Source organism: Cynocephalus volans, chromosome 15 (genome assembly GCF_027409185.1).
Source record: "Cynocephalus volans isolate mCynVol1 chromosome 15, mCynVol1.pri, whole genome shotgun sequence".
Classification (NCBI taxonomy): domain Eukaryota; kingdom Metazoa; phylum Chordata; class Mammalia; order Dermoptera; family Cynocephalidae; genus Cynocephalus; species Cynocephalus volans.
This window is the reverse complement of record NC_084474.1, coordinates 11,440,664-11,465,624: the sequence shown is the minus strand read 5'-3', so window position 1 is coordinate 11,465,624 and position 24,961 is coordinate 11,440,664. Positions and strand designations below refer to the sequence as shown.

The 24,961-nt window shown below is 39.9% G+C and overlaps 1 protein-coding gene across 1 annotated transcript; it reads left to right on the top strand.

The window, feature by feature from the left end:
* The first annotated feature begins 16,766 nt into the window (after positions 1-16,766).
* LOC134363633 (large ribosomal subunit protein P2-like) lies at positions 16,767-24,613 on the top strand. The gene is made up of 2 exons (XM_063079247.1): positions 16,767-16,818; positions 24,276-24,613. Exons 1-2 carry the CDS (start codon positions 16,767-16,769, stop codon positions 24,611-24,613), a joined length of 390 nt encoding a protein of 129 aa, XP_062935317.1.
* Positions 24,614-24,961: the final 348 nt, after the last annotated feature.

The window sequence follows — 24,961 nt, the reverse complement described above, 5'->3', positions numbered from 1 at the left end:
AATACCTTTAATAGCTTCAAAATATCAAGTAATTAAGAGTAAATTGAGCAAAACCCTTTCAAAACATCTATAGAAATAATTATTGATTTGTATATGAGACATATTAAGGTTGACTCAAATAAATGGGAAGATATAATGTCTTTATGGAGAGGAAGACTCAGAACTATAAACGTGTGTATTACTATAAAAGTCCATTTCTGTTGCTTTTAACAAAATACTTGGAACTGGGTAATTTATAAAGAAAATGAAATTTATTGACTACAGTTTCTGAGGCTGGAATGTCCAAAGTCCAGGGAACACATTTGGTGAAGGCCTTGATGGAGGTGACAGTGATCCAGAGGTCTCATGTGGCAGAAAATGACAGAACAGAAAGAGAGAGAGTTCCTCATGCACTCTCCTTCAAAAGCTTCAGAACCACACCCCTGGCCACAATTTTTAATCCATTCACTACAGCGTGGTCCTACCATCTAATCACCTCTTCAAGGCCTCATCTTTCAACTACCGTAATAGGATTTCCCACCCTCAACAGTTAACAGTTCCCCAAGACCACTCCATCTCCCTAAGCCTCTGGGCCTGTAGTGGAAAACTCAGCCTCCAAGATCTCTGCAATGCCTCAGGGCCTTTCTCCCATCGTCTTGGCTATTAGTACCTGGCTGCCTCACAGCCATGTTAATGTCTTTGGCAACAAGTCCCTCTGCTGTACCATTGCATTTTTTTTCCTGAAAATGCTTTCTCATTCTCTACCACATGTCCAGGCTGCAAATTTTCCAAATCTTTACACTCTGCTTTCTTTTTAAATCCTAGATTTATGTCATGCCTTTGCTGCCATAATTCAGTATAGGCTATTACAAGTATCCATGCAGCTTTCTTAATGTTTTGCTGCTTAGAAATTTCTCCCACCAAATACCCTGGTTCACAACTCTTAAGTTCCAACTTCCACAAAGTCCTAGGGCATGGACACAATGCAGCTAAGTTCCTTGCCAGATCATAGCAAGGGTGATCTTCTCTCCAGTTTTCCAAAAGCTCCTTCTTATTTACATATGAGATCTTCTCAGAATGGCCTTTACCGTCCATATTTCTATCAACATTCTGCTCATCACCATTTAACCAGTTTCTAAAAAGTTCCAAATCTTCCCTGGTTTTCTTGTCTTTTAAACTTTCACCAGCATGTAGGCTTCTTCTAGCCTTTTCCTCCAAATTCTCCAGCCTCTCCTCAATACCCACTTCCAAAGCTACATTTTCAAGTATTTGTTATAAGCAACACCCCACTTCTCTGGTACCAATTTTCTGTGTTAGTCCATTTCTGTTGCTTATAATAAAATACTTGGAACTGGTTAATTTATAAGAAAACAAAATTTATTGCTTACAGTTTCAGAGGCTAAGTCCAAAGTCCAGGGAACGAACACATTTGGTGAAGGCCTTGGTGGTGGTGACAGTAACCCAGGGGTCTCATATGGCAGAAAATGGCAGAGCAGAAAGAAATACAGTTTCTCATGCACTCTCCTTTTAAAGACCTCAGAACTGCACCCCTGACCACCTTTATTAATCCATTAACTATGGCATGGTACTTCTATCTAATCACTTCTGTAAGACCCCACCTTTCGATTACCACAGTAGGATTTCCCACCCTCAACAGTTAACAGTGGGGATTATACCAGTGAGGTTGGGGGTTGTGGCATTCAATCTATAGCAATATTAATTCTAAATTAGCTTATGCAATCCCAATCAAAACCCTTAGAGTTTGTGTGTGCAAGTGTGTGTGTGTGTGATTCTGTGTGTGTGTGTGTGCAACTGAATGAGCTGATTCTAAAATATATGTATATGTGCATATATGTGTGTGTACAAACACACACACACACACACACACACACACACACACACACACACACACACACACACACACACACATGAGAATAACCAAGACATTCCTGAAAATGCAGAAGGAGATAGAAGGGCTTGCTCTACCAGATACCAAAGCTCATTATGAAGCTACAGCGATCGAGTTAATGTGGTATTAGTGCATGGACAGAAACATAGACTAATGGGGCAGAATACAGAACCCAGAGACAGTTGCATAATGTACAGCAAAGCAGAGCTGTGGAGCAAGGTAGAATTTTCAATAAAAGGTGTTGAGACAATTAGGTATCTATGTAGGAAAGAAATGGATGAGACTTGTATCTCACTTCTAACCAAAAGGGCACTTAAAAAGGATTAAAGACCTAAATGTGAAAGACAAACCTGAGGAAAAAAATGTTTAAAATAGTATCTTCATGATCTTCTGGTAGAGAAAGATTTCTTAAACAAGATGAAATTTTGTTCAAATAAATATGGCATAAGGGTAAAAAAAGGACATCCCACAAAATGAGAGAAGATATTTGCAACATATATGCAGAACATACTTTTAAAAGTCTATAAATCAATAAGAAAAACACAGCTGACCCACAAAAAATAAAAACTTAAATATATACTTGACAAAGAGGAAATCCCAATGGCCAATAAATATAGAAAAAGCTGCTCAACTTCATAAAAAAGTAAAGGAAATTAAAACCACTATGAGATAGTACCATATACCCCTCTGATTGCTAAAATATTTGAAGACTCACAAGGATTGATGAAAAACAAGAGCCAAAGAACTTTAATGATTTGCTTATGGGAGAATAGTATAATGTTGCTTTGTGTTGCTTTGCCCCCCACGGATTTGTCACCTCACTTCCCCTGGGTGATGGGGATGCAAAGGATTACTCAAAGCCCATCTCTACTGAACAGTGAGAGACCCCGATGTGGTTAATCTCCCACTGGAACCCTCAAGAGAGAGGCATTCCTTCCTTGGGAAATTAACGCCAAATTGGGGTTCTCTTCCTGCATTCATTTTTCCAGACCAGGAAGTTACAGGAAGAGAACAAAGGTGGGGTTATAGTTTAACAGTATAGGCTGGTAACTTTCAGTGAAACAAGCCAGATGACATTCCAGTAGACTATTAAGTGGTCCTATTGACAAAACTTTGATCTTAGCAAACATTCCTTCTTAACAGCAATTTCTCAGGATCTTTACATAACGATCAGTAACTAGTCTGTCTTTTGAGCCAGCAACCTGCTGTGCCACAATCCTTATCTTGCAACAGAGACTTATAGCCTGAGGGAAATTTCCTGTCCTTGCAAGGTCAATATTTGAAATTGCAAGGCTTTGGAAAACCAGGCCCTGTGAAGTACATATGCTTTTTAGTATATTCCACAGTATAACACTTCAGAAAATAGTTTAGTATTGGAGATTTGAAGACATCAATATCTTATGACCCAGAAAATTCCACTCCTAGGTACACATCCCAGAGAAATAAATGCAAATATGTATCAGTGTGCATGCACTAGAATGTTAAGAACACCATAGTTCACAATAACCAAAAATACAAACAAGTCAAATGCCCATCAACAGTAAGTAAATAAATTGATGTGTGTTTGAAAATGGAAAATCACACAGGAACAAAAATAAACAAACTGTTAACTACACACCACCAGACTGAGGAATCCTACAATCATTATATGCAGAAGCAAGACATAAATAATGCATATGGGAGGATATACCTATACATCAATTTTCACTTTTTTGGGAGGTCTATTTGTATGGTAAATAAAAAGAAAAACAAGTAAATTGTTACCATCAAGATGAGTTATGTATGATTATCTATTGCTGCATAACAAATTGTCATAAAACTTAGGGGCTTATAACATTTATTATGCTGCAGCTGCATAGGTCAGGAATTCCAGCATGGCCTAGCTGGTGCCTCTGGTTCCTGGTCTCTCACAGGACAGTCAAGGTGTCATGGGGCTGCATTCATCTCAAGCTGGATGGGGGCAGGATCTGCTTCCAAGGTCACTGATGAGGCTGTCTGCCGGAGACATCAGTTCCTTGCCCGATGGACCTCTCCATAGCGCAGGTCACAGCATGGCATCTGGATTCCCCCAGAGGAGGGCTGGGAAAGGGACAGGGAAGAGGAGAGGAGAGGGAGAGAGAAACAGAGGCCACAGTCAGGCCTAATCTCAAAGGTGGCAGCCCATGGCTTCCGCTGGATTCTATTGGTTTGAAGCAAGTCAAGGGAGGGATTACATGGGCATGAATACCAGTGGGGGCCCCCATAGAGGATCCCTACCCCAGGCAGCTACGGCTAGAGAGTAGGTGACAGTGGGGTCAAAAAGCAAAAAAGAGAGAAAGGGAGCTCCTGGAGTGCTGGCAATGTCACATTTCTTCACACACACACATCTTAAACATTCTTCAGTATCTATGTTATAATTTTAAAAAATAACAAAATGTATAAGGTTACATATGTTCAGAAAAATCATAATGAAAGCCACATTATTGATTTATGCAGAAAAATATTTCAAACATCTTTATACCCCAAAATATTCTGTAACAATTAAAAGGAAGAAATTGGGGCCGGCCTGTGGCTCACTCGGGAGAGTGAGGTGCTGATAACACCAAGGCCACGGGTTCGGATCCTATATAGGGATGGCCAGTTCGCTCACTGGCTGAGAGTGGTGCTGACAACACCAAGTCAAGGGTTAAGATCCCCTTATTGGTCATCTTTTAAAAAATAAAATAAAATAAAATCAAAATAAAAGGAAGAAATTGAAGATAAGAATAACACTATGGTAAGACCACTAATTCTTTCATCTATGTAGACCTTATGTAAACCAATTAGAAAAAATACTAAAATAGCAGAAGAAAAATAGGCAAAGATCCAAGTAACTCTCCGAAGCGAGTACACAAATGTCCAATAAACATAAACCTTACTATCAAAGGATAAGAATGACAGCAGAAACAAAACATGTTTGCTTCTAAATTAACAAAGACATTTCGAAAGACAGCTCTCACTGGTGGGACCATGCCCTGGAGTCAGAGCTCTTGTACATGTTTCAGGCTACAACCGACTGTCCTGCAAAGCAATTTGACAATATATTAAGATTTTCCAAAATCAAATTGCATGGCCATATTGTAAAGCATTACTTTAAATTTTAAGTTATATAACTGTGTTAAGTAAAATTTGAAAATTAAGAAATAAAAATGAGTATTCTGTAACCCTACCACCCTCACAATTCAGTTATTGTTATGCTGGTTCAGTTCCTTGCAAGATACTTTTAAATGTGTTCCTGTACATAGCTGTAATTATAGAGTACATAGTTGTGAGATTTTTTTTTTTTTTGCGGGGGCGGGGGGGCTGGCCGGTATAGGGATCCAAACCCTTGACCTTGGAGTTATAGCACCACGCTCTAACCAACTGAGCTAACCGGTCAGCCCTAGTTGTAGGATTTTTTTACTAAATATTATATAAAGTAAATTTTTTCCATGTTGCCATACATTTTGTTTCTATAAAATCTTCCTTAGACTAAATATACAATGGTTTACTTAATTATTGTTCCATTTTAGACACCTAATTTGTTTCTAATTTTTGTGTCCTTTCCGAATAAAATTGCAATATTCTTTTTAGGTAGCTTTTTTTCTGTATTAGATGATTTCTGCAATAGAAGTCTTGAAATAATATAAAGTTAATAATACTTTCTCAACTCTTTTAATTATACTGCCAAATTAATTCCCAAACGTTTGTGTGAATTTATACAGCCACCAAGCATGCATGAAAAGGAGCTGTTCATCTTGACCACAGTGGATATTATTTAATGTGGTCTTCTCTTCTAATTTAGTGATGTAAAGGAACTTGCTTCTCATCCAGGCTTCTGACAAACTTTAATAGAGGCAAAACTGAATTAACTATGCTGCTCACAATGGCCAGGCCAGCTTCAAATCGTCTGACATAAGAACAGTTAGAAACAGACTATAGGGAGGTGGATAAGAATCACTGCCCGATAAAACCATACAGTTAGAAAGACTGTGATTTATTAAATGTGTCATCTATGGCTTTAAAAGAAAGGAGGAGCTGTTCCACAAAATGCTTCCATTTTCAGACTGAGAATGAGACAACGGATAGAAACTGTTTGAAAGGAAGGCAATCACAAATAAACTGGTGATGTAAAAAACAAACCAACCCAGGACTTGCCCGTGGCTCACTTGGGAGAGTGTGGTGCTGATAACACCAAGGCTGCGGGTTCAGATCTCTATAGAGGGTTGGCCTGTGAGCTCACTTGGAGAGTGTGGTGCTGATAACACCAAGTCAAGGGTTAAGATCCCCTTACCAGTCATCTTAAAAAAAAAAAAAAACCCAACCAGAAACTACAGTTTAGAAATATATATCTCTATGATTCAATTATTTATGACTAATAAAAGATATTTCTATCTGAATTGAGATAAACAATCCTTAATTGGATTAAAGATAACTAGATGCTAATGTTCAAAGGATATTCTTTTATGCAATTAATAGAAGGAAAGCCTACTACGGCACAATACAAAAATATATTTGGTCTTCGCCATGAACTGAATGCCTCCTAAAACTCACTGAAGCTTGACCCCCATTGTAGCAGTGCTAAGAGGTAAATGAGAGGTGTGGTGGCATGAAGCAGAAGGTGGAGGAGGGAGGGCTGACAGCATGGTGGGAGGAGGGGGGAGCACTGGAGCGAGCAACGGGCAGATCGAATATGATGAGAAAAAGCAAACACCATCAACCATGGAGAGGGTTTCAAATCCAGTAAAGGCTCAAAATATCAGTGATATTTATCTTCTTTGAAGTATTATATTTATTTATAACTAAGAAGGCAACCTTGATTTATGGGGCTTTTCAAGTTAATGGATTTTGGCTAATCCTGGCCAGGTGTCTGTTCCTGATACGGTGTGGGTTCTGGGCAAACTTACTTAACCTCATTATAATTTAAGGCTCACTGCTAGGTAACTACATCCAGGTTCTTTCTGATCCCTGGATCAAAATACTCATGCCAAAAAGGAGGCAGGCCAATTTGAAGGCTAGAAGAGTTGATAGGCTCTCATAAGAGCTTTAATCATCTTTAATTTATGGGACTGCTTCTGCACGGGCAACATCAGGTGTTTTATAAGAGCTTGCCTGAAGGGCTGGCCCATGGCTCACTCAGGAGGTGCTAACACCACCAAGCCAAGGGTTGAGATCCCCTTACCTGTCACCTTTTTTTTTTTTTTTTTTTTTAAAAAGAGCTTGCCTGGTCCTCTTAGTCATCTTTTTGAAACCATGAGGGAGCAGCACAGCCATCCCCTCAGGGGATGGTTCCAAGACCCCAGTGGATGCCTGAAACCACACAGTGCTGAGCCCTATACATGAGTAGACTGTTTTTTCCTATACATACATAGCTATGATGAAGTTTAATTGATTAATTATCCACTGTAAGGTATTAACAACAATAACTAATGATAAAAGAGAACAATTACAGCAATATGCTGTATAAAAGTTAAATGAATGTGATCTCTCTTTTTTTCTCTTCTCTCTCAAAATACCTTAATATTTTCAGACCACAGCTGACCACAAGAAACTGAAACTGTGAAAATCAAAACCACAGATAAGGGGGAAATTACTGTCTAGGCCCCTCCCACTGAATGACCATCAACTAATTTCATGAGGCAAAGTTGCAGAGGTGTGAAGCCTTATGTGAGCAGAAAATATACCTTCTTTTTTTTGCACCTTATTGTCGTGAAAATGGGTGGTGAAAGAGGGAGGATAAAATGGAGCAATTGGATACTGTGAGAGACAGCAGCCCCAGGAGTGGCCTGGCAGTGGACTCGGACCCAAGTGTGGCATTGGGACTCTGGTCTCTAGGGCACAGGATGACATGGGTGCTGAAGGCAGAAACACAGTGGTTAAAGAACACGTGAAAGTCACGGGCGCTGACAGTGTTCAGCATCCTATGACAAACTCAAGGACCACGCGTACATCTTTCTAATGGCATAACTCAGCTCTCTAGTATAACGCTAAACATTTCCTGTGCATTTATTTGACAAAAAACAAATAAGTAAATAAGTGCCACAAACATATGATGTCTCTATAAAGACTATTGAGAAGAATGTTCACTGCCAGTGTTTCCATTAGACATATCTAACAAGAATAGTTTGGAAGAAGTCACCAGCATAAGACCTTTCATTAAAACTCACTTCATAAACCTTATTTGAATAAAATATGCTTAGGTGTAGTGCATTTGGCGCAATAAACAAAATCAAATCAGAATGGGAAATGTTTTTCATAAAATCCTGATGATACACTCAGTTGCTCCCTTCCCTCTGATCTTATTTTATTCATTAAAATCCCATCTATGACACATTTCAAGTTCTCTCCACCCAACCGTGACATGTAGACAGCAATAAGCTGCACATAGCCCAGAGTGTAATACCACAGGAAGGCTCTCTGGTTTCCAAATGCCACATAACCGCTCAATCGACGAGACCCAAGACATTCGCCTGGTTGCACAGACCTGACACACTGCCAGGAAGGAGTGGGTGAAATATGTTGATAACACAGGAGTGTTGGAATTGAGTCACACAATTCTTCTGTTTAATGTGGGGGGAAATAGAGCAATTCAAAAATTAGACTTGAGGGAAAATTATTTCTACCCTGGACATCAAAATGCATGGGTGGCAGCTCAGACCATTCGATTATAATTAACTAGCTAAATCAGATCTTGCTGACAGTGATGCATTTCAGCTTCAATTCAGCAATGCTCTCACCTGAAAGCTCAAAAACTGATCATTTGTTTCATGCGATTGTCAATAGCTTTAACTATTGTCAGAAGTACTCCCCTCTTCCAGTGGAAACCTGCAAACACACAAACAGACAACTCTAAATGATTTAAGATCATTTTATCTTTTTCATATATCATGGGAAAATAAGACTGCAAATTTAAAAAATATATTGACAAAGAAACTCCTCATTTACTTCAGGAGTGAAGTTAATTTTCTTCTCCCAAAATGTCTTGCTGAAAGTTAGTTAGTTCTGGGCTCACTACTGGACTTTGGTTGGGATATTCTCATGTTTCTTCCCAAGAAAAGCCAACGCGATGTGTAACTAAGGTTAAGGGAAATTTGCCTTTGGCATTATGCTGAAGGAAAGGATGAAAAGAGGTCACCATGCCATGTCTGTGGCATTGGTGCTGCCAGGAGAGAGGCATCTTCCTTAATGGCTCTGGTACAGCTCTGCCACTCTTTTGAAAATCCCTGAGGTCAAAGAGTCACCAGTCAAAGGCAGGTCTGCAAGGAGCTCCTCAGCTCCAAGAGGAGAAAGCAGAGTGAACAGGAGTGATGGTGTAATAAGTTCCTTTGCACGTGCAAGGAAAGGGAGTTCACCCACTCAGCCTTGCAAGGATTGTGAGGGCCTCCCAGAAGATGCCACCTGTAAACTGAATCCTGAAAGAGATAGACACAGGGCAGAATAGGGATGGGGTAAGGAGGGGAAGATGAGCAGTAGGAAGTGCATTCTAGATTGAGAATGCAGCACGCAGAAATGCTGGAGGTAAGAAAAAGCATGAAGCTTAGGAAATGCCCCGCGTTCAACCCGACAGGCAGGCTTTCTCTGGGTGTGTTCATAAAGTATCTCCATATGAATCACCCAACACGCATGTTGAAATGGAGCTTCCTGAACCCTGAAGCTCATCTACTAGATCAGAATCTGAAGCCCAGGACTTTGCATTTTAAATAAACATTCTAGAGGATTCTTATCCTCTAGCATGGCATAAGTACAGGGAAGTGATAGGAGGTGATTCTGGAGAGGGAAGCAGTGTAGAACCACAAAGTCATTGAACAATAGGGTTTAGGACATGGGTCAAGTGCAGTAGCAAAGCCACAGCTGTGATTTAAACAAGAGCACAGAAGGAGCAGAACTGTACTTTAGAAAACTCATTCCAGCAGGGCAGGAGAATGGATTGGGGCCAGGCGAGCCTTGGGCAGGGAGTCACTGAGGTGTGAGAGTTTGGGGACAGAAGAGCTGAAGAGAAATCATGGGGAAGCTGACTGACTGCAGCTGGGGACTGACCTGGCACAGTGGAGGGGTGTGGCAGGGCGGTTTCAAGTGCCAGGAGACACAAGCATGAGCCCTGCCCAGGGTGCTGCCTTGAGTCCTGATGGATGGTGCTGAACACAGCGCTGGTGAGAAGAGGTGGATTGAGTTTGGGGTACGTTGAGTTCAAAATGCCTGTGGAATTCAGGCTCAAGAGACACATATAGGATGGACTTACAGACTTAAGAAGTCATAAGTACAAAAAAAAGCTGTGGGAAAATAAAATAAAAGCTTACGGTATTGCTTTTCTTCATGAAGTAGGAAATGATGTTATTTTCCGATATTTAGTAAAGAGAAGGATCAGAATTTGCAAGAAATATAGAACAGTCACTTCGAAGGCCACAAGAGAGAACCCTGAATAGGGGAACAGAGAAAGCATTCAAGGCTCAGCAAATACTGAAGAACTACTGCTGTCCTGGCTCCAGTCTAGCTGGCTGTGGCTTTCCCTGCAGCACTTGCCCACCTGGGGCAAGGATGGATAAAGAAGGCAGCTGGGGGACTAGGGACTCAGTCTCTCAGAAGGAGAGGGTCTAAGTGACCCCCTGATTCTGATGGCTTCCTCCTCCCTGCTGTATTCCCAAAGCCCAGATCTGACAGCAAAAACCCACTATGCCTTTCTTCAGGGTGATTCTGCCCTACTGTGTGCCTGTTAGCCCTACACATACACACACACAAGCACACACACATGCACACACACTCACTCCCCAGCCACTTTCCTACAAATATAAGCACTATTTCCTGACTTATCACTTCCAGGTTAGGTAGCAATGTATGTGGAAATTTCTTCCTGTTGTATGGTTATATTTGCTTATAGCCAAAGAGCTGGTGTGATGATCAAGAAGTCATTTTAAGCTGTCTTCTGAGTTCATAACTAATGAATACTTCCATCCCTGAAGCTTCAAGCATTAATCCCTCATCGCTTTCTTCTTAAATATCATTTCCTCTGGTTTTCCATAACTTTCTTATTCCCTCAAGCCACGGGAGCAAGTAGCAAATGACCTCCCTGCACCACTGTGCCTGCTGAACTGCAGCAGCGAGACATGCCTCTCCGGACGTGCACACAGAGGCCCCTTCCCAGGGAGACCGGGAGGAGTCAGAGTCAAGGGGAGAGAAACTGGGTTCAGGATTTCTACACCTTTGTGTCCTCAGTTTGACTGATTAACTGACTTATGTGATTTATTTTTTAAAAATATCATTCCTTGTTTTTTCTTTCTAGAAATCTTTTTAAGTGCATTAAACCTCTTTAATAGGTTCTCTACTTTTCTTTATTTTTTGTTTCACTTTTTATCTTTTTGGGTTTTTTAAAGTATCCTATGGATTTCTTTGACTCTTTGTCCCAATACTTGTACTGATTTTTTTCTTTTTCACCTGTAACATCATATTTAATTATTCTGAGAAGTCCTTCCCCTTCTTTTTAAAAGCCCTGTTTCTGTTTCGGGCATGCAATATCTAGTCTCCCTGAGGACACTATAAAATGTTTTTCTGAAGTTTTCTTCTGCCCCTGCACTGCTGGTGTTGTTCTTTCTCGGTGTTTGTTCTGGGGGTTCTCTGCTTTCACACTAGAGATTTTCCTCAATTGTGTTGGGATTCTTGGCTTTTGGTTCATATTTAAAAACAAAGCACTAAAAAGATGATTGGAATCTCTACGTGCTCGGACACACAATGATTGTTGAGCTTTATCTAGAGTGACTGAGTGGAGACCTTGTCGTTCCCTTGGGATATTCCCGGCTGTCAGAATCTGTAAAGCTTTCTCAGGGGACCAATCACTTTCTGGAGAGAGCAGCTGGCAACCCCGTGCTCGGAGAGCATGGTCCTGGGTGGTTGTCACGTTCTGGGGGGTGAGTGCGGCAGCGTCTAGAGGACACTCCTGTGTGGCAGCGAAGCTTTCCTGTTCACTCTTCCCCCTTTCAGTTCAGTGGCTCACCCCACCGTCAGCTGCTGGGGTGTCCTGAGCCCCAAGCCTCCTGGTTCACTATGACCAGAGAACGGGGTACGATATTCTGTGGGGGACGAGGGGGGTACTTCAGTCCTGTGAGACAAGAAAGAGAGTGAAGGGGCAGGTGGAGGTCGCACTCTTTTAAAAGAAGTGCAGTCCTGCCTGCTCTTCCCAGTGCTCTCGTCTCCTCAAGTTTTTTGGAGTTCTGTGACATAAATTCATGCTTTTATCTGTTCTACACAATTCCTTTGTGGCTTTCAGTTACCGTTCTTTCATTTGCTCATCCAAACATCTTTGACCTTTCTGGTCTGCTGTCTGTCTCTTCTCTCATCTCCTTGTCCTTCATGGGCTATATCTTTTTTATTCCTTTACTATCATTTCAGTGGACTTTAGAGAAGAGCTAGAGATAAGCTCAACGTTCAGCCCACCATGTGCCATCAGATTTCTGATTGGTTTCTAAATGTGTTAGGTACTCCATGTTTGAAAGTCTAGAGAATACAACACTGTAGCCCAAGTAAAATGCATTCTCAACAAAACAAGAAGAACCATTACTTGCTAAAAAAAAAAAAAAAAGTCTTCAATGAAGATTGATAGTATGGCAAAAAGCCATTTTGTATAGATATTAGTGTTATAGGGAAAGCTACATTATTCTAAACTGGTATTTTGTGGCTGTGGACTAAACCAATTATTTTAATTATACTCTTGGGAAAGCTGTTGGAATTCAATTAAAAGTAATTTTCACTGGCATTCAATTTAGTATATTGCTTTTGAACAAAGAAACTTGACACTTGGCTTAATGATGCTGTTAACTATGATTGGATCCTGAGAAACATAAAATCAAGAACCAAATCAAGAATTTAGACAAACACCCTTAAAACTCACAGGACCAGATTATATGAGGCTGCAGGCTCAGGAAACATTTATAACACAGACGCTAATATTCTTCCTAAGGAAAAGTGTTTTCATTGTAAAAATCTATATATCTAAATGTGATAATGGCCTAATAAACTGAGATAAATCAATACCATAAAATACAGTGAATCAGTTAAAAGTATGGTAGCTCCATATGGATTAATATGGCTACACTTCCAAGACATATTGAGAGAAAAAAGATGCTTAGACTAGTAACCCCTGGGAAGACATCCTAGTCTGTGTGGGTTGCTATAACAGAGTAGAGTCGGCCCTATAGGTTCTGCATCTGTCGATTCGCCAACCACAGATCGAAAATATTTAACAGAAGGGGAAAGAAGACTAAAATGAGAGGGTTTGGTTAGAGAAAGCATTTAGCCTTATCTATATCAATTAACTGTTGCAAGGAGAGTTATTACTATACCAACTGTATAGTTAAAAATAGTAATAATAACTTTGATTTCTAATTTATAAAGGTTTTCTTGAAAACTTTCTTAATCATGCATTTTTTTTAAGCAAGCCACAATGAAAAACAATTTCAGTTAAGGGACAGGGTTTTAGTCCTGGACAAGATATAATATGCCCACTTCATCCTTTCTTTCCTACTGCAAACTGGTGATGAGTTTCCTATTTTCTCTCCGGTACACCCTTTTCTAGACTCCAGGCAGCCCAAAATCAAGACAAGTATACTGGGTGCAGACAGACAGAACTCCAGGAGAAGCTCTCTAGTTTTGGTTCAAAGAGGGGGAATAAGAAATCTTAATACTCAAGTAGGGGGAAATATCAACTTTTTTGAAAAAAAAAATCTTCTTTTCTCCATTCCTTCATATCCCAGTCTGCAGGCAACCCCACAGTGGTGGTGGTAGTGACGGTGACAGGGGCAGGGGCTCACAGATGCCTAAATTTCTGAAGGATGGGAAACTTCACCTCTAATCAAAGGACCTGTGCACCTAAGAGATGGGGTAAAGCCCGTTGCTTTTTTATCTTGCTGTCCTTTTATTACTTGACTGAATGGAATTGCACAGCAAAGGGAGTGAGTGGGGCGATGATTTTCTAAGCAGGATGGTCCTAAAGGGGAACACTGAGGAAATGGAAAATTCTGAGGAGATTGCAGAGAAAGAGGAGATGAGGTAGAGACCCCATCAAGTTGTTTATGAACTTCTGGGCTTATGCCTAAGACATGCATGCATGGATCTGACCCTAAACATCATTCCAAAGACTTTGAGGATAGACCTACTGGAGGGACCATAACCCAGCTCCCAGACTGCCTCCTGGGTGACAAACGCACAGGACAGATCTGAATACTGAATAGCACTGCAAAATCCTCAAAAATAGAACAGACATTGAAACCAAAGCCCACAGGAGGCTGGTCCAAATCAGCTACCTGAATCCAAAGAAGTCAACTGCCTGCTGAAAAAAAAATTTTTTTTCACACATTTAAACAAAACCCAGTCTCATAACATACTATTCAAAATGTCCTTGGCATATTAAAAAACAAGAAAATCTCAAATTGCATGGAAAAAAGACATTCAACTAATACTGATATGTCACAGATTTAGGTGTTATGTGACTGTGATATCATGACATTTATATATTGATCTTCATCCATGGTTCCTGGCTCATACTACTCTCTGACATTCTCCTGTCCTGCTTTCACCTGCTCTTTTTCCTCCCCAAGGCAGGAAATTCTCTGACCTACCTCAGCTGATTGTAGGTCATAAGACCATTCCAGGAGGGGCCTGCCTCATACCCTGGAGGAAGGAATGCTGCACAGAGATGCCAAAAAGGGTCTGGACAGACAGGTCTTGCGGGGTTTCCCCACACAGTCTGTTGGTATCAGATCATAATCTTTTTGTCCAACCACATTTCTTCATGGTTGTCCATGCATCAGTCATGGCTATGTAGTGAAGCTTCCATAAAAACCCAAGAGCACAGGGTTCAGAGAGCTTCTGGATAGCTGAACATGCGGAATTTTCTGGAGGGTGGTGTCCCTGGGGAGGGCATGGAAGCTCCACACCCCTTCCTCCATGCCTCACCCTACATATCTCTTCATCTGCATCCTTTGTAATTTCCTGTATTATTAACCAGTAAATATAAGTACATCTTTCCCTGAGTTCTGTGAGCTACTCAATCAAACTAATCAAACCCAAAGAAAGAGTTGTGGGAACCTTGATTAATAGCTGGTTGGAGAAGTTCCAGATGCCTGGACTTGTGACTGGCATCTGAAGTGGGGGGCAGTCTTGGGGACTGAGCCATCAACCTGTGGGATCTGATGCTATCTCCAAGTAGATAGTGTTGGAATTGAATTGAGTTAGAGAACACCCAGCTGGTGTCCACTGGAGAACTGCTGGCTTGCTTGATGTGTGGGGAGAAACCCCACACATGTCTGGTGTCAGAAGCATGTTGTGAGAGTACAGTGGAAAAAACTTAATAGTTTGTGTGTTTTTTTCCACTAACTCAGTTTCAAAGACTTTACAGCAGCTATTATAATGTTCATAGAAATAAGGACAGTCTTGACATGAAAGAAAGGATATAAAGTCTCTCTCAAAGAAATAGAATGTGAAGAACTAAATGGAGAGTTTAGAACTCAAAAATACAAGGACATAACAGAAATAGCAGCACTGACTCAATAACAAAATGCAAAGAGGAAGGGGCCAGTGAATTTAAAGATAGATCAGTAGAAATTATCTAATCTAAACAACAGAGAATAAAAATTAAAGAAAAATGAACTGCTTCTAAAAAACCTGTGAAACAAGAATAAATGTCTAATAAACCAGAGGCCCAGAAAGAGCAGAGGAAAATGTGTGATGCAGAAAAAAATTTTTGAGAAAATAATGGATGGAAACTTTCCAAATTTGGTGAAAGGCATAAACCTATAGATTCAAGAAATTCATCAAACCCTAAACAGAATAAACCAAAGGAATTCATACTAAGACATATAATAATCAAACTGAATGACTAAAGACAAAGGAAAAAAATCCTGAAAGAAATTAGAGAAATGTGGTGCATTAATTATAGGGAAATAATATGAATGAATGTGAATTTTCTCACCATAAACCACAAAGGCCAGAAGGAAGTAGAAATACATGATTAGGTGGTTAGTTAGGTCAGTTGATTAGAGCACAGGGTTAGTAACACTAAGGTCAAGGGTTCAGATCTGTGTGCTGGCCAGTCACCAAATTTAAAAAAAAAAAAAAAAAAAGAATCTCTAAAAGGAGTTCTTCAGACAGAAAAGATATAATACCAAAAGGAGACTTGGAACACCAAGAATAAAGAAAAATCAGCAGAAATAGTAAATATCACTCTCTCTCTACTCTGCCATTATCTGCCATGTGAGACCCCTGCATTGCTGTAAAGCCACCACCAAAGAAAGACTTCAGCAGATGTGTTCCCTGGACTTTGGACTTCCCAGCCTCTGAAACTCTTCATTTATTTGTCCAGAACTCAAGGGACAGGGCCCAGCTCAGATACAGTGCAAAAGAAAAAGAAGAAAGAAATTCTTTGTGGGGACTTACGGTCAAGATGGCGGAATAGACGGTCCCTAGCGTCACTCTCTCCTACAAATCAACTGATTTAAACTATAAAAACATAACAACAAGTGCATATGGAATGGGGAGACGTCCAGCAGGGGAGGCAGAAGCTCCGTGGAGACCACATGCCCTGCGGGGCTGCGGTCACACGATCCGGCAGATAGGCTTCATGAACCGCTGCCACCCAGCTCCATTCCCAGCCCAGCCCAGTGCACGCAGAGTGGGGAGACGTCCAGCAAGGGAGGCAGAGGCTTGGCAGAAACCACACACCCTGTGGGGCTGCCACTGCATGATCCAGGAGCCCGGCCTAGTGTGCTCGGAAAAGGGAGACGTCTGGCAGGGGAGGCAGGAACTCCACGGGGACCACACTGCTGCCGCACTATCCAGCAGCCCAGCCCAATGCGTATGGAGCACAGAGACGTCCAGAAAGGGAGATAGAAGCTCCATGGAGTCCACACGCCCTGTGGGGGGGCCAACGCCACATGATCCAGCAGCAGGTAGGCTTCACTGCCACCACCCGGCTCCATCCAAAATCTGGCCTAGTGCGCACAGAGCAGGGAGACATCCTGTAGGGGAAGGGGAAGCTCTGCAGAGACCACATGCTCTGCGGTAACTAGGTGCATCCCAGCAGCCCAGGCCAGAGTGCATGGAACAGGCAGAAGTCCTGCACAGGAGGTGGAAGCTCAGCAGAGACCACACACCCTGCAGTACAGCCCTGTGATCCAGCAGCCTGGCAGAGTCCAAGCTGACCAGAGAGGTGGTTCCCCTGAGAGGCCCAAGACCCGAGGCAACCACACATGCAAGGCACTAGTGGCAAACTGAGAAGTCACTGAGGTAGCCATACCAAAGTGGCAACCACAGCAACATCTTACTTAGTCAATAGTGTCAAACCTATGGACTGTGAAACCCCCTGCCAAAATGAATAAACATCAAAAAAAGATACCAGAAATACGAAATATCAAGAAAGTACACCACCAAAAGATAATAAATCTCAAGCTCTAGATCCTATAGAACAAGAAGCCCCTGAAATTACTGACAAGGAATTTCGAGTGATAATTCTAAGGAAACTGAATGAGATACAAGGAAACTCAGCTAGACATCATGAGGAAACGAGGAAAAGTATGCAGGACCTGAAAGAGGAAATGTACAAGGAAATCAATGCCCTGAAAAAAAATGTAGCAGAACTTGCTGAACTGAAGAAGTTATTCAGCAAAATAAAAAACACAACGGAGAGTTTAACCAGCAGGCTTGTCGAAGTTGAAGAGAGAACCTCTGAACTTGAAGATGGGCTGTTTGAAATAACACAAGCAGACAAAAAAAAAAGAAAAAAGAATCAAAGGCATTGAAGAAAATCTGAGAGAGATATCAGACAACCTGAAGCGTTCAAATATCCGAGTCATGGGTATTCCAAAAGGGAAGGAAAAAGGAGATTGCATTGAAAACATATTCAACAAAATAGTGGCAGAAAACTTCCTAGGTATAGGAAAAATCACAGATCTTCAGATCCAGGAAGCTCGATGATCTCGAAACGTATTCAAGCCAAAAAGGTCTTCTCCAAGACATGTTATAGTCAAATTGGCAAAACTCAAAGACAAAGAGAGAATATTAAAAGCTGCAAGAGAGAAGCATCAAATCACCTATATGGGAGCCCCAATCAGGCTAACATCAGATTTTTCATCACAAACCCTAAAAGCCAGAAAGGAATGGGATGATATATTCAAAATACTGAAAGACAGAGATTGCCAGATAAGAACTCTATCCTGCAAGGCTATCCTTCCGAAATGAAGGGCAAATAGTATATTTCTCAGACAAACAAAAACTGCAGGAGTTCACCACCACACAACCACCCTTACAAGAAATTGTCAAGGGAGTATTGGGTTTGGTTCCTGAAAAGTAACTACCACTGCCATAAAAACCCAAGAAAAATCCGAACCCCCTAGTATAATAAAAATGGCATTCATGAAGAGAAAACAAACAAACAAAAAGGCTATCTACAACCTAAGTAATCAACAAACACAGAAAACAAACAGTGAATCTGAAAGCAAGGAACAAAAGACACCTAAGACAACCAAACAATCAATAAAATGCTGGGAATAAATCAACACTTTTCAATAACAACTCTTTTTTTTTTTTTGTCCTTTTCGTGACTGGTACTCAGCCAGTGAGTGCACCGGCCATTCCCATACAGGACCTGAACCCGCGGCGGGAGCGGCACCACACTCCCAGAACCGCAATCTCCCGAGTGCGCCACGGGCTCGGCCCTCAATAACAACTCTTAATGTAAAAGGCTTAAATTCCCCAATCAAAAGACACAGACTGGCTGACTGGATAAAAAAGGAGGACCTAACTATATGCTGCCTTCAAGAGACCCACCTCACCCATAAAGACTCACATAGATTAGGAGTGAAAAGAAGGAAAAAGATTTACCATGCAAACAAAAGAAAAACGAGCTGGAGTAGCTATTCTTATATCTGACAAAATAGACTTTAAACTAAAAACCATAAAAAGAGACAATGAGGGACACTACTTAATGATAAAAGGACTGATCCATCAAGAAGACATAACAATCATAAATATGTACGCACCCAATGTTGGAGCAGCCAGATTTATAAAACAAACTCTATTAGACCTAAAGAAGGAAATAGACACTAAGACCATGATAGCAGGGGGCCTGAACACCCCACTGTCAATATTAGACAGATCATCTAGGCAAAGAATCAGTAGAGAAACACAAGATCTAAACAATACTCTAGACCAATTGGAATTGGCAGATATCTACAGAACATTCCATCCAACAACCTCAGAATATTCATTCTTCTCATCAGCACATGGATCATTCTCCAGGATAGATCACATATTAGGTCACAAATCAAGTCTCAACAAATTAAAAAAAATTGGAATTATCCCATGTATTTTCTCAGACCACAATGGATTAAAACTAGAAATTCATAACAAACGAAACTCTGGAAACTATATAAACACATGGAAATTAAACAGCATTTTACTTAATGACATATGGGTCCAAGAAGAAATCAAACAGGAAATCAAAAAATTTATTGAAACTAATGCAAATAATGATACATCATACCAAAACCTGTGGGATACTGCAAAAGCAGTACTAAGGGGGAAATTTATTGCATTAAATGCTCACCTCAGAAGAATGGAAAGATGGCAAGTGAACAACCTAACACCTAACCTTAAAGAACTAGAAAAACAAGAACAATCCAAACCTAAAGTTAGCAGACGGAAAGAAATCATTAAGATCAGAGCAGAACTGAATGAAATTGAAACCCCAAAAATAATACAAAAGATCAATGAATGAAAAAGTTGGTTTTCTGAAAAGATAAATAAAATTGACAAACCATTAGCATGGCTACCAAAGAAAAGAAGAGAGAAGATTCAAATAACAAAAATTAGAAATGAAAAAGGTGATACTACAACTGATTCATCTGAAATACAAGGAATCATTCGAGACTACTATACACAACTATATGCCAACAAACTTGAAAACCTGGAGGAAATGCATAAATTTCTGGACACACACAAGCTCCCAAAACTGAACCATGAAGACGTAGAAAATCTGAACAGACCAATAACAATAAAGGAGATTGAAGCTGTTATCAGAAGGCTCCCAACAAAGAAAAGCCCTGGACCAGATGGACTTACAGCAGAATTTTACCAAGCATTCAAAGAGGAATTGACACCGATTCTTTACACACTATTCCAAAAGATTGAAACAGATGCAATACTCCCAAACTCATTCTATGAAGCAAACATCATCCTGATACCAAAACCAGATAAAAATATAACCAAAAAAGAAAACTACAGGCCGATATCCTTGATGAATATAGATGCAAAAATCCTCACTAAAATACTAGCAAACAGAATTCAGCAACACATACGTAAAATTATTCACCACGATCAAGTGGGATTCATCCCAGAGATGCAAGGTTGGTTCAACATACACAAATCAATAAATGTGATTCACCATATTAATAAAAGCAAACACAAGGACCATATGATCATCTCTATAGATGCTGAAAAAGCATTTGATAAAATTCATCACTCATTCATGACAAAGACCCTCTATATGTTAGGTATAGGTGGAAAGTATCTCAACATAATTAACGCAATATATGATAAACCCACTGCCAATATCATCCCGAATGGGGAAAAGCTGAAAGCTTTTCCTTTAAGAATAGGAACTAGACAAGGATGCCCACTCTCACCACTCCTATTCAACATAGTATTGCAAGTACTAGCCAGAGCAATCAGAGAAGAGAAGGAAATAAAGGGCACCCAGATTGGAAAAGATGAAGTCAAACTGTCCCTGTTTGCAGATGACATGATCCTATATATCGAACAGCCTAAAGCCTCTACAAAAAAACTCTTGGAGGTGATAAATGATTTCAGTACAGTAGCAGGATACAAAATCAACACACAAAAATCAGTAGCATTTCTATTCTCCAATAGTGAACATGCAGAAGGAGAAATCAAGAAAGCCTGTCCGTTTACAATAGCCACCAAAAAAATAAAATACTTAGGAATTGAGTTAACCAAGGATGTGAAAAATCTCTATGAGAACTACAAACCACTGCTGAGAGAAATTAGAGAGCATACAAGAAGACAGAAAGATATCCCATGCTCTTGGATTGGAAGAATCAACATAGTGAAAATGTCCATACTACCCAAAGTGATATACAAATTCAATGCAATCCCCATCAAAATTCCAATGACATTTTTCTCAGAAATGGAGAGAACTATCCAGACAGTTATATGGAATAATAAAAGACCACACGTAGCCAAAGCAATGCTGAGTAAAAAAAATAAAGCTGGAGGCATAACACTACCTGACTTTAAACTATACTACAAAGCTATAATAACCAAAACAGCATGGTACTGGCATAAAAACAGACACACTGATCAATGGAATAGAATAGAGAATCCAGAAATCAACCCACACACCTACAGCCATCTGATCTTTTACAAAGGCACCAAGCCTATACAGTGGCAAAGAGACTGCCTCTTCAGCAAATGATGCTGGGATAACTGGATATCCATGTGCAGGAGAATGAAACTAGACCCATCCCTCTCACCATATACTAAAATCAACTCAAAATGGATTAAGGATTTAAATATACACCCTGAAACAATAAAACTTCTTAAAGAAAACATAGGAGAAACACTTCAGGAAATAGGACTGGACACAGACCTCATGAGTACGACCTCAAAAGCACGGGCTACCAAAGGAAAAATAAACAAATGGGATTATATCAAGCTAAAAAGCTTCTGCACAGCAGAAGAAACAGTTAACAGAGTTAAAAGACAACCAACAGAGTGGGAGAATATATTTGCAAAATATACATCTGACAAAGGATTAATATCCAGAATATACAAGGAACTCAAACAACTTTACAAGAAAAAAACAAGGAACCCAATTAAAAAATGGGCAAAAGAGCTAAGTAGGCATTTCTCTAAGGAAGATATACAAATGACCAACAGACATATGAAAAAATGTTCAACATCACTCAGCATCTGGGAAATGCAAATCAAAACTACACTGAGATACCATCTCACCCCAGTTAGGATGGCTAAAATCCAAAAGACTCTGAATGATAAATGCTGGCGAGGTTGCAGAGAAAAAGGAACTCTCATACATTGCTGGTGGGACTGCAAAATGGTGCAGCCTCTATGGAAAATGGTATGGAGGTTCCTCATACAATTGCAGATAGATCTACCATACGACCCAGCTATTCCACTGCTGGGAATATACCCAGAGGAATGGAAATAATCAAGTCAAAGGTATACCTGTTCCCCAATGTTCATCGCAGCACTCTTTACAATAGCCAAGAGTTGGAACCAGCCCCAATGTCCATCATCATATGAGTGGATACGGAAAATGTGGTATATCTACACACTGGAATACTACTCAGCTATAAAAAATAATGAAATACTGCCATTTGCAACAACATGGATGGACCTTGAGAGAATTATATTAAGTGAAACAAGTCAGGCACAGAAAGAGAAATACCACATGTTCTCACTTATTGGTGGGAGCTAAAAATAAATAAATTAATTCTCACACACACACACACACACACACACACACACACACACACAAAAAAAAAAAAAAAAAAAAAAAAACCCTGGGGGTGAAGAAGACCTAACAACTACAATTCCTTGAAGTTGATACGACAAGCAAACAGAAAGGACATTGTTGGGTGGGAGGGAGGAGAGCGAGGAGGGAGGGAGGTTTCAGTAATGGGCCACAATAATCAACCACATTGTATATTGACAAAATTAAATTCAAAAAAGAAAAGAAAAGAAAAGAAATAGTAAATATCTGGGCAAATATAATACACTGTTTTTCTCTCTAATGTTTTAAGAAATATATTTGATGTTTGACAGTAGAAAATAAAACTTATAACATTGTTAATGGAATTTTCAGTGTATACAGATGGAATATGTGAAACAACTACAACATAATTGGGAGATAGTAAAGAGACCTATACAGTGATAAATTTTCTACAATCCACTTAAAGTGGTAAAATATTGCTTCTACATAGACTGTAAAAAATTAAATAAGTACATTGTAATCCCTAAGCCAACCAGTAAAAATAAATTACAAACACATGTAGTCAAAAACACAGCACATAACTTAAAATGAATACTAAAAAATATTCAAATACCTCAGAAGAAGGCAGGGAATGGTGAATAGAGGGGGAACAACAGGGGGAAGAGGCTAAAATAACACTAATAAAATGGGTATACCTAAATCCAAACATATATGTTCTGAACACACTAGGGAAAACAAAAGATTAGGGGTTATAGCTAATAAAAAAAATCCATAAGCTTGCAGGACACAAAATCAACACACAATAATCAGCTGCATTTCTATACACTAGCATGAATAATCTGAAAAGGAAATGAAGAAATCACTTCCATTTAACACACCATCAAAACAAAGAAAGTACTTAGGAATAAATTTAACCTAGGAGGCTATTAACTGAATTGAGGCTGCAGAGGCAAGCTTGAAAATTTATAAGGCTTATTATGAGCCAAATTTGAGGATCAACCCAGTAAACACAAACCAACAGAATTGAGAAGTGCTCTAGGGATTTTCCACTAGGTTACGGACTTACATAGCAAAATTAGAAAGGAGAACAAAGAATGAGAGAGGGGGCTTTTCTTTATCATAGCTGTCTCTTTTTCATTAGCTATTACATATCAGAAGAGCCAATGATTGGTTCTAAGTTACAATACATGGTTATAAATCTATAAAATAGTTACAAGATACATTCCAAGCAATTTTTAGATAAGTTGGTAACTTTCTATGATGTCAGCAAATCTGGGTTGAGGTCTTTGTCTTCAGCAATTTCAGGAACTCATAATAAGGGTTTCTGGGAACAGGAAGTTTCATCCAAGTAATGTGGCCCCCTTTAATGCAATTAATATTTTTTATAGAACTACTTGTGTAGCTGAGTCAGCTACAAGTCTTCAAGGCAAAGGGCTTATACACTGAAACTACAAAACATTGCTAAAAAAAATTTAAAGACACAAATAAGTAGAAAGACATCCCATATTCATGGATTGGAAGACTTAATACTGTTAAGATGACAATATATTCAAAGCAATCTATAAATTTGATGCTATCTATATCAAAATTCCAAAAACTTTTATTGTAGAAATTGGGGAGGGGAGAAGATCCTAAATTCATATGGAGCCCAAATAGGCAAATGAATCATGAAAAAGAACAAAGTTGGAGGACTCATGTTTTCTGATTTCAGAACTTTTTGTTTTGGTTTGGTTTTTGGCAGTTAGTCTGTATGGGGATCTGAACCCTTCACCTTCGTGTTACCAGTGATTTCAAAACTTACTACAGCCTTCCTTTTCCTCCCTTATGTTGCTAAGGTCACAGGCATGAGACCTCCCCTCCAATGCTGAGATGCTCTAGGAAATCTCCTACGTGCTGGCCATCTTGGGGGCAACTCCTCCCCCAGCATAAAGGACATCAAGAAGATCCTGGACAGCATGGGCATTGAGGCAAACAATGACAAGTTCAACAAGGTCATTAGTGAACTGAATGGAAAAAAGATTGAAGACCTTATTGCCCAGGGTATTGGCAAGCTTGCCAGTGTGCCTGCTGGTGGGGCTGTGGCTTTCTCTACGGTCCTAGGCTGTGCAGCTCCTGCTGCTGACTCCACCTCCACTGCAGCAGAGAAGAAGAAAGATGAGAAGAAGGAAGAATCCAATGAATCAGATGATGACATGGTATTTGGCCTATTTGATTAAATTCCTGCTCCCCTGCAAATAAAGACTTTTTACATATCAAAAAAAGAAAGAAAAGAAAGATAAGAAAAACTTACTACAAAGCAACAGTACTCAAAATAGTATGGTACTGGTATAAAGACAGATAGAGAAACCAATGGGACAGAATAGGGATCCCAGAAATAAACCCTTATGTATATATGGCCAATGGATTTTTGACAATAGTGCCAAGACCATTCAATTGGGAAAGGATGGTTTTTTTCAACAAATGGTGCTGGGAAAACTGAATAAACACATGCGAAAGAATAAAGTAAATCTTTACCTGACACCCTGTACAAAAATCAAATCAAAATGGATCAAAGAAATAAAGGT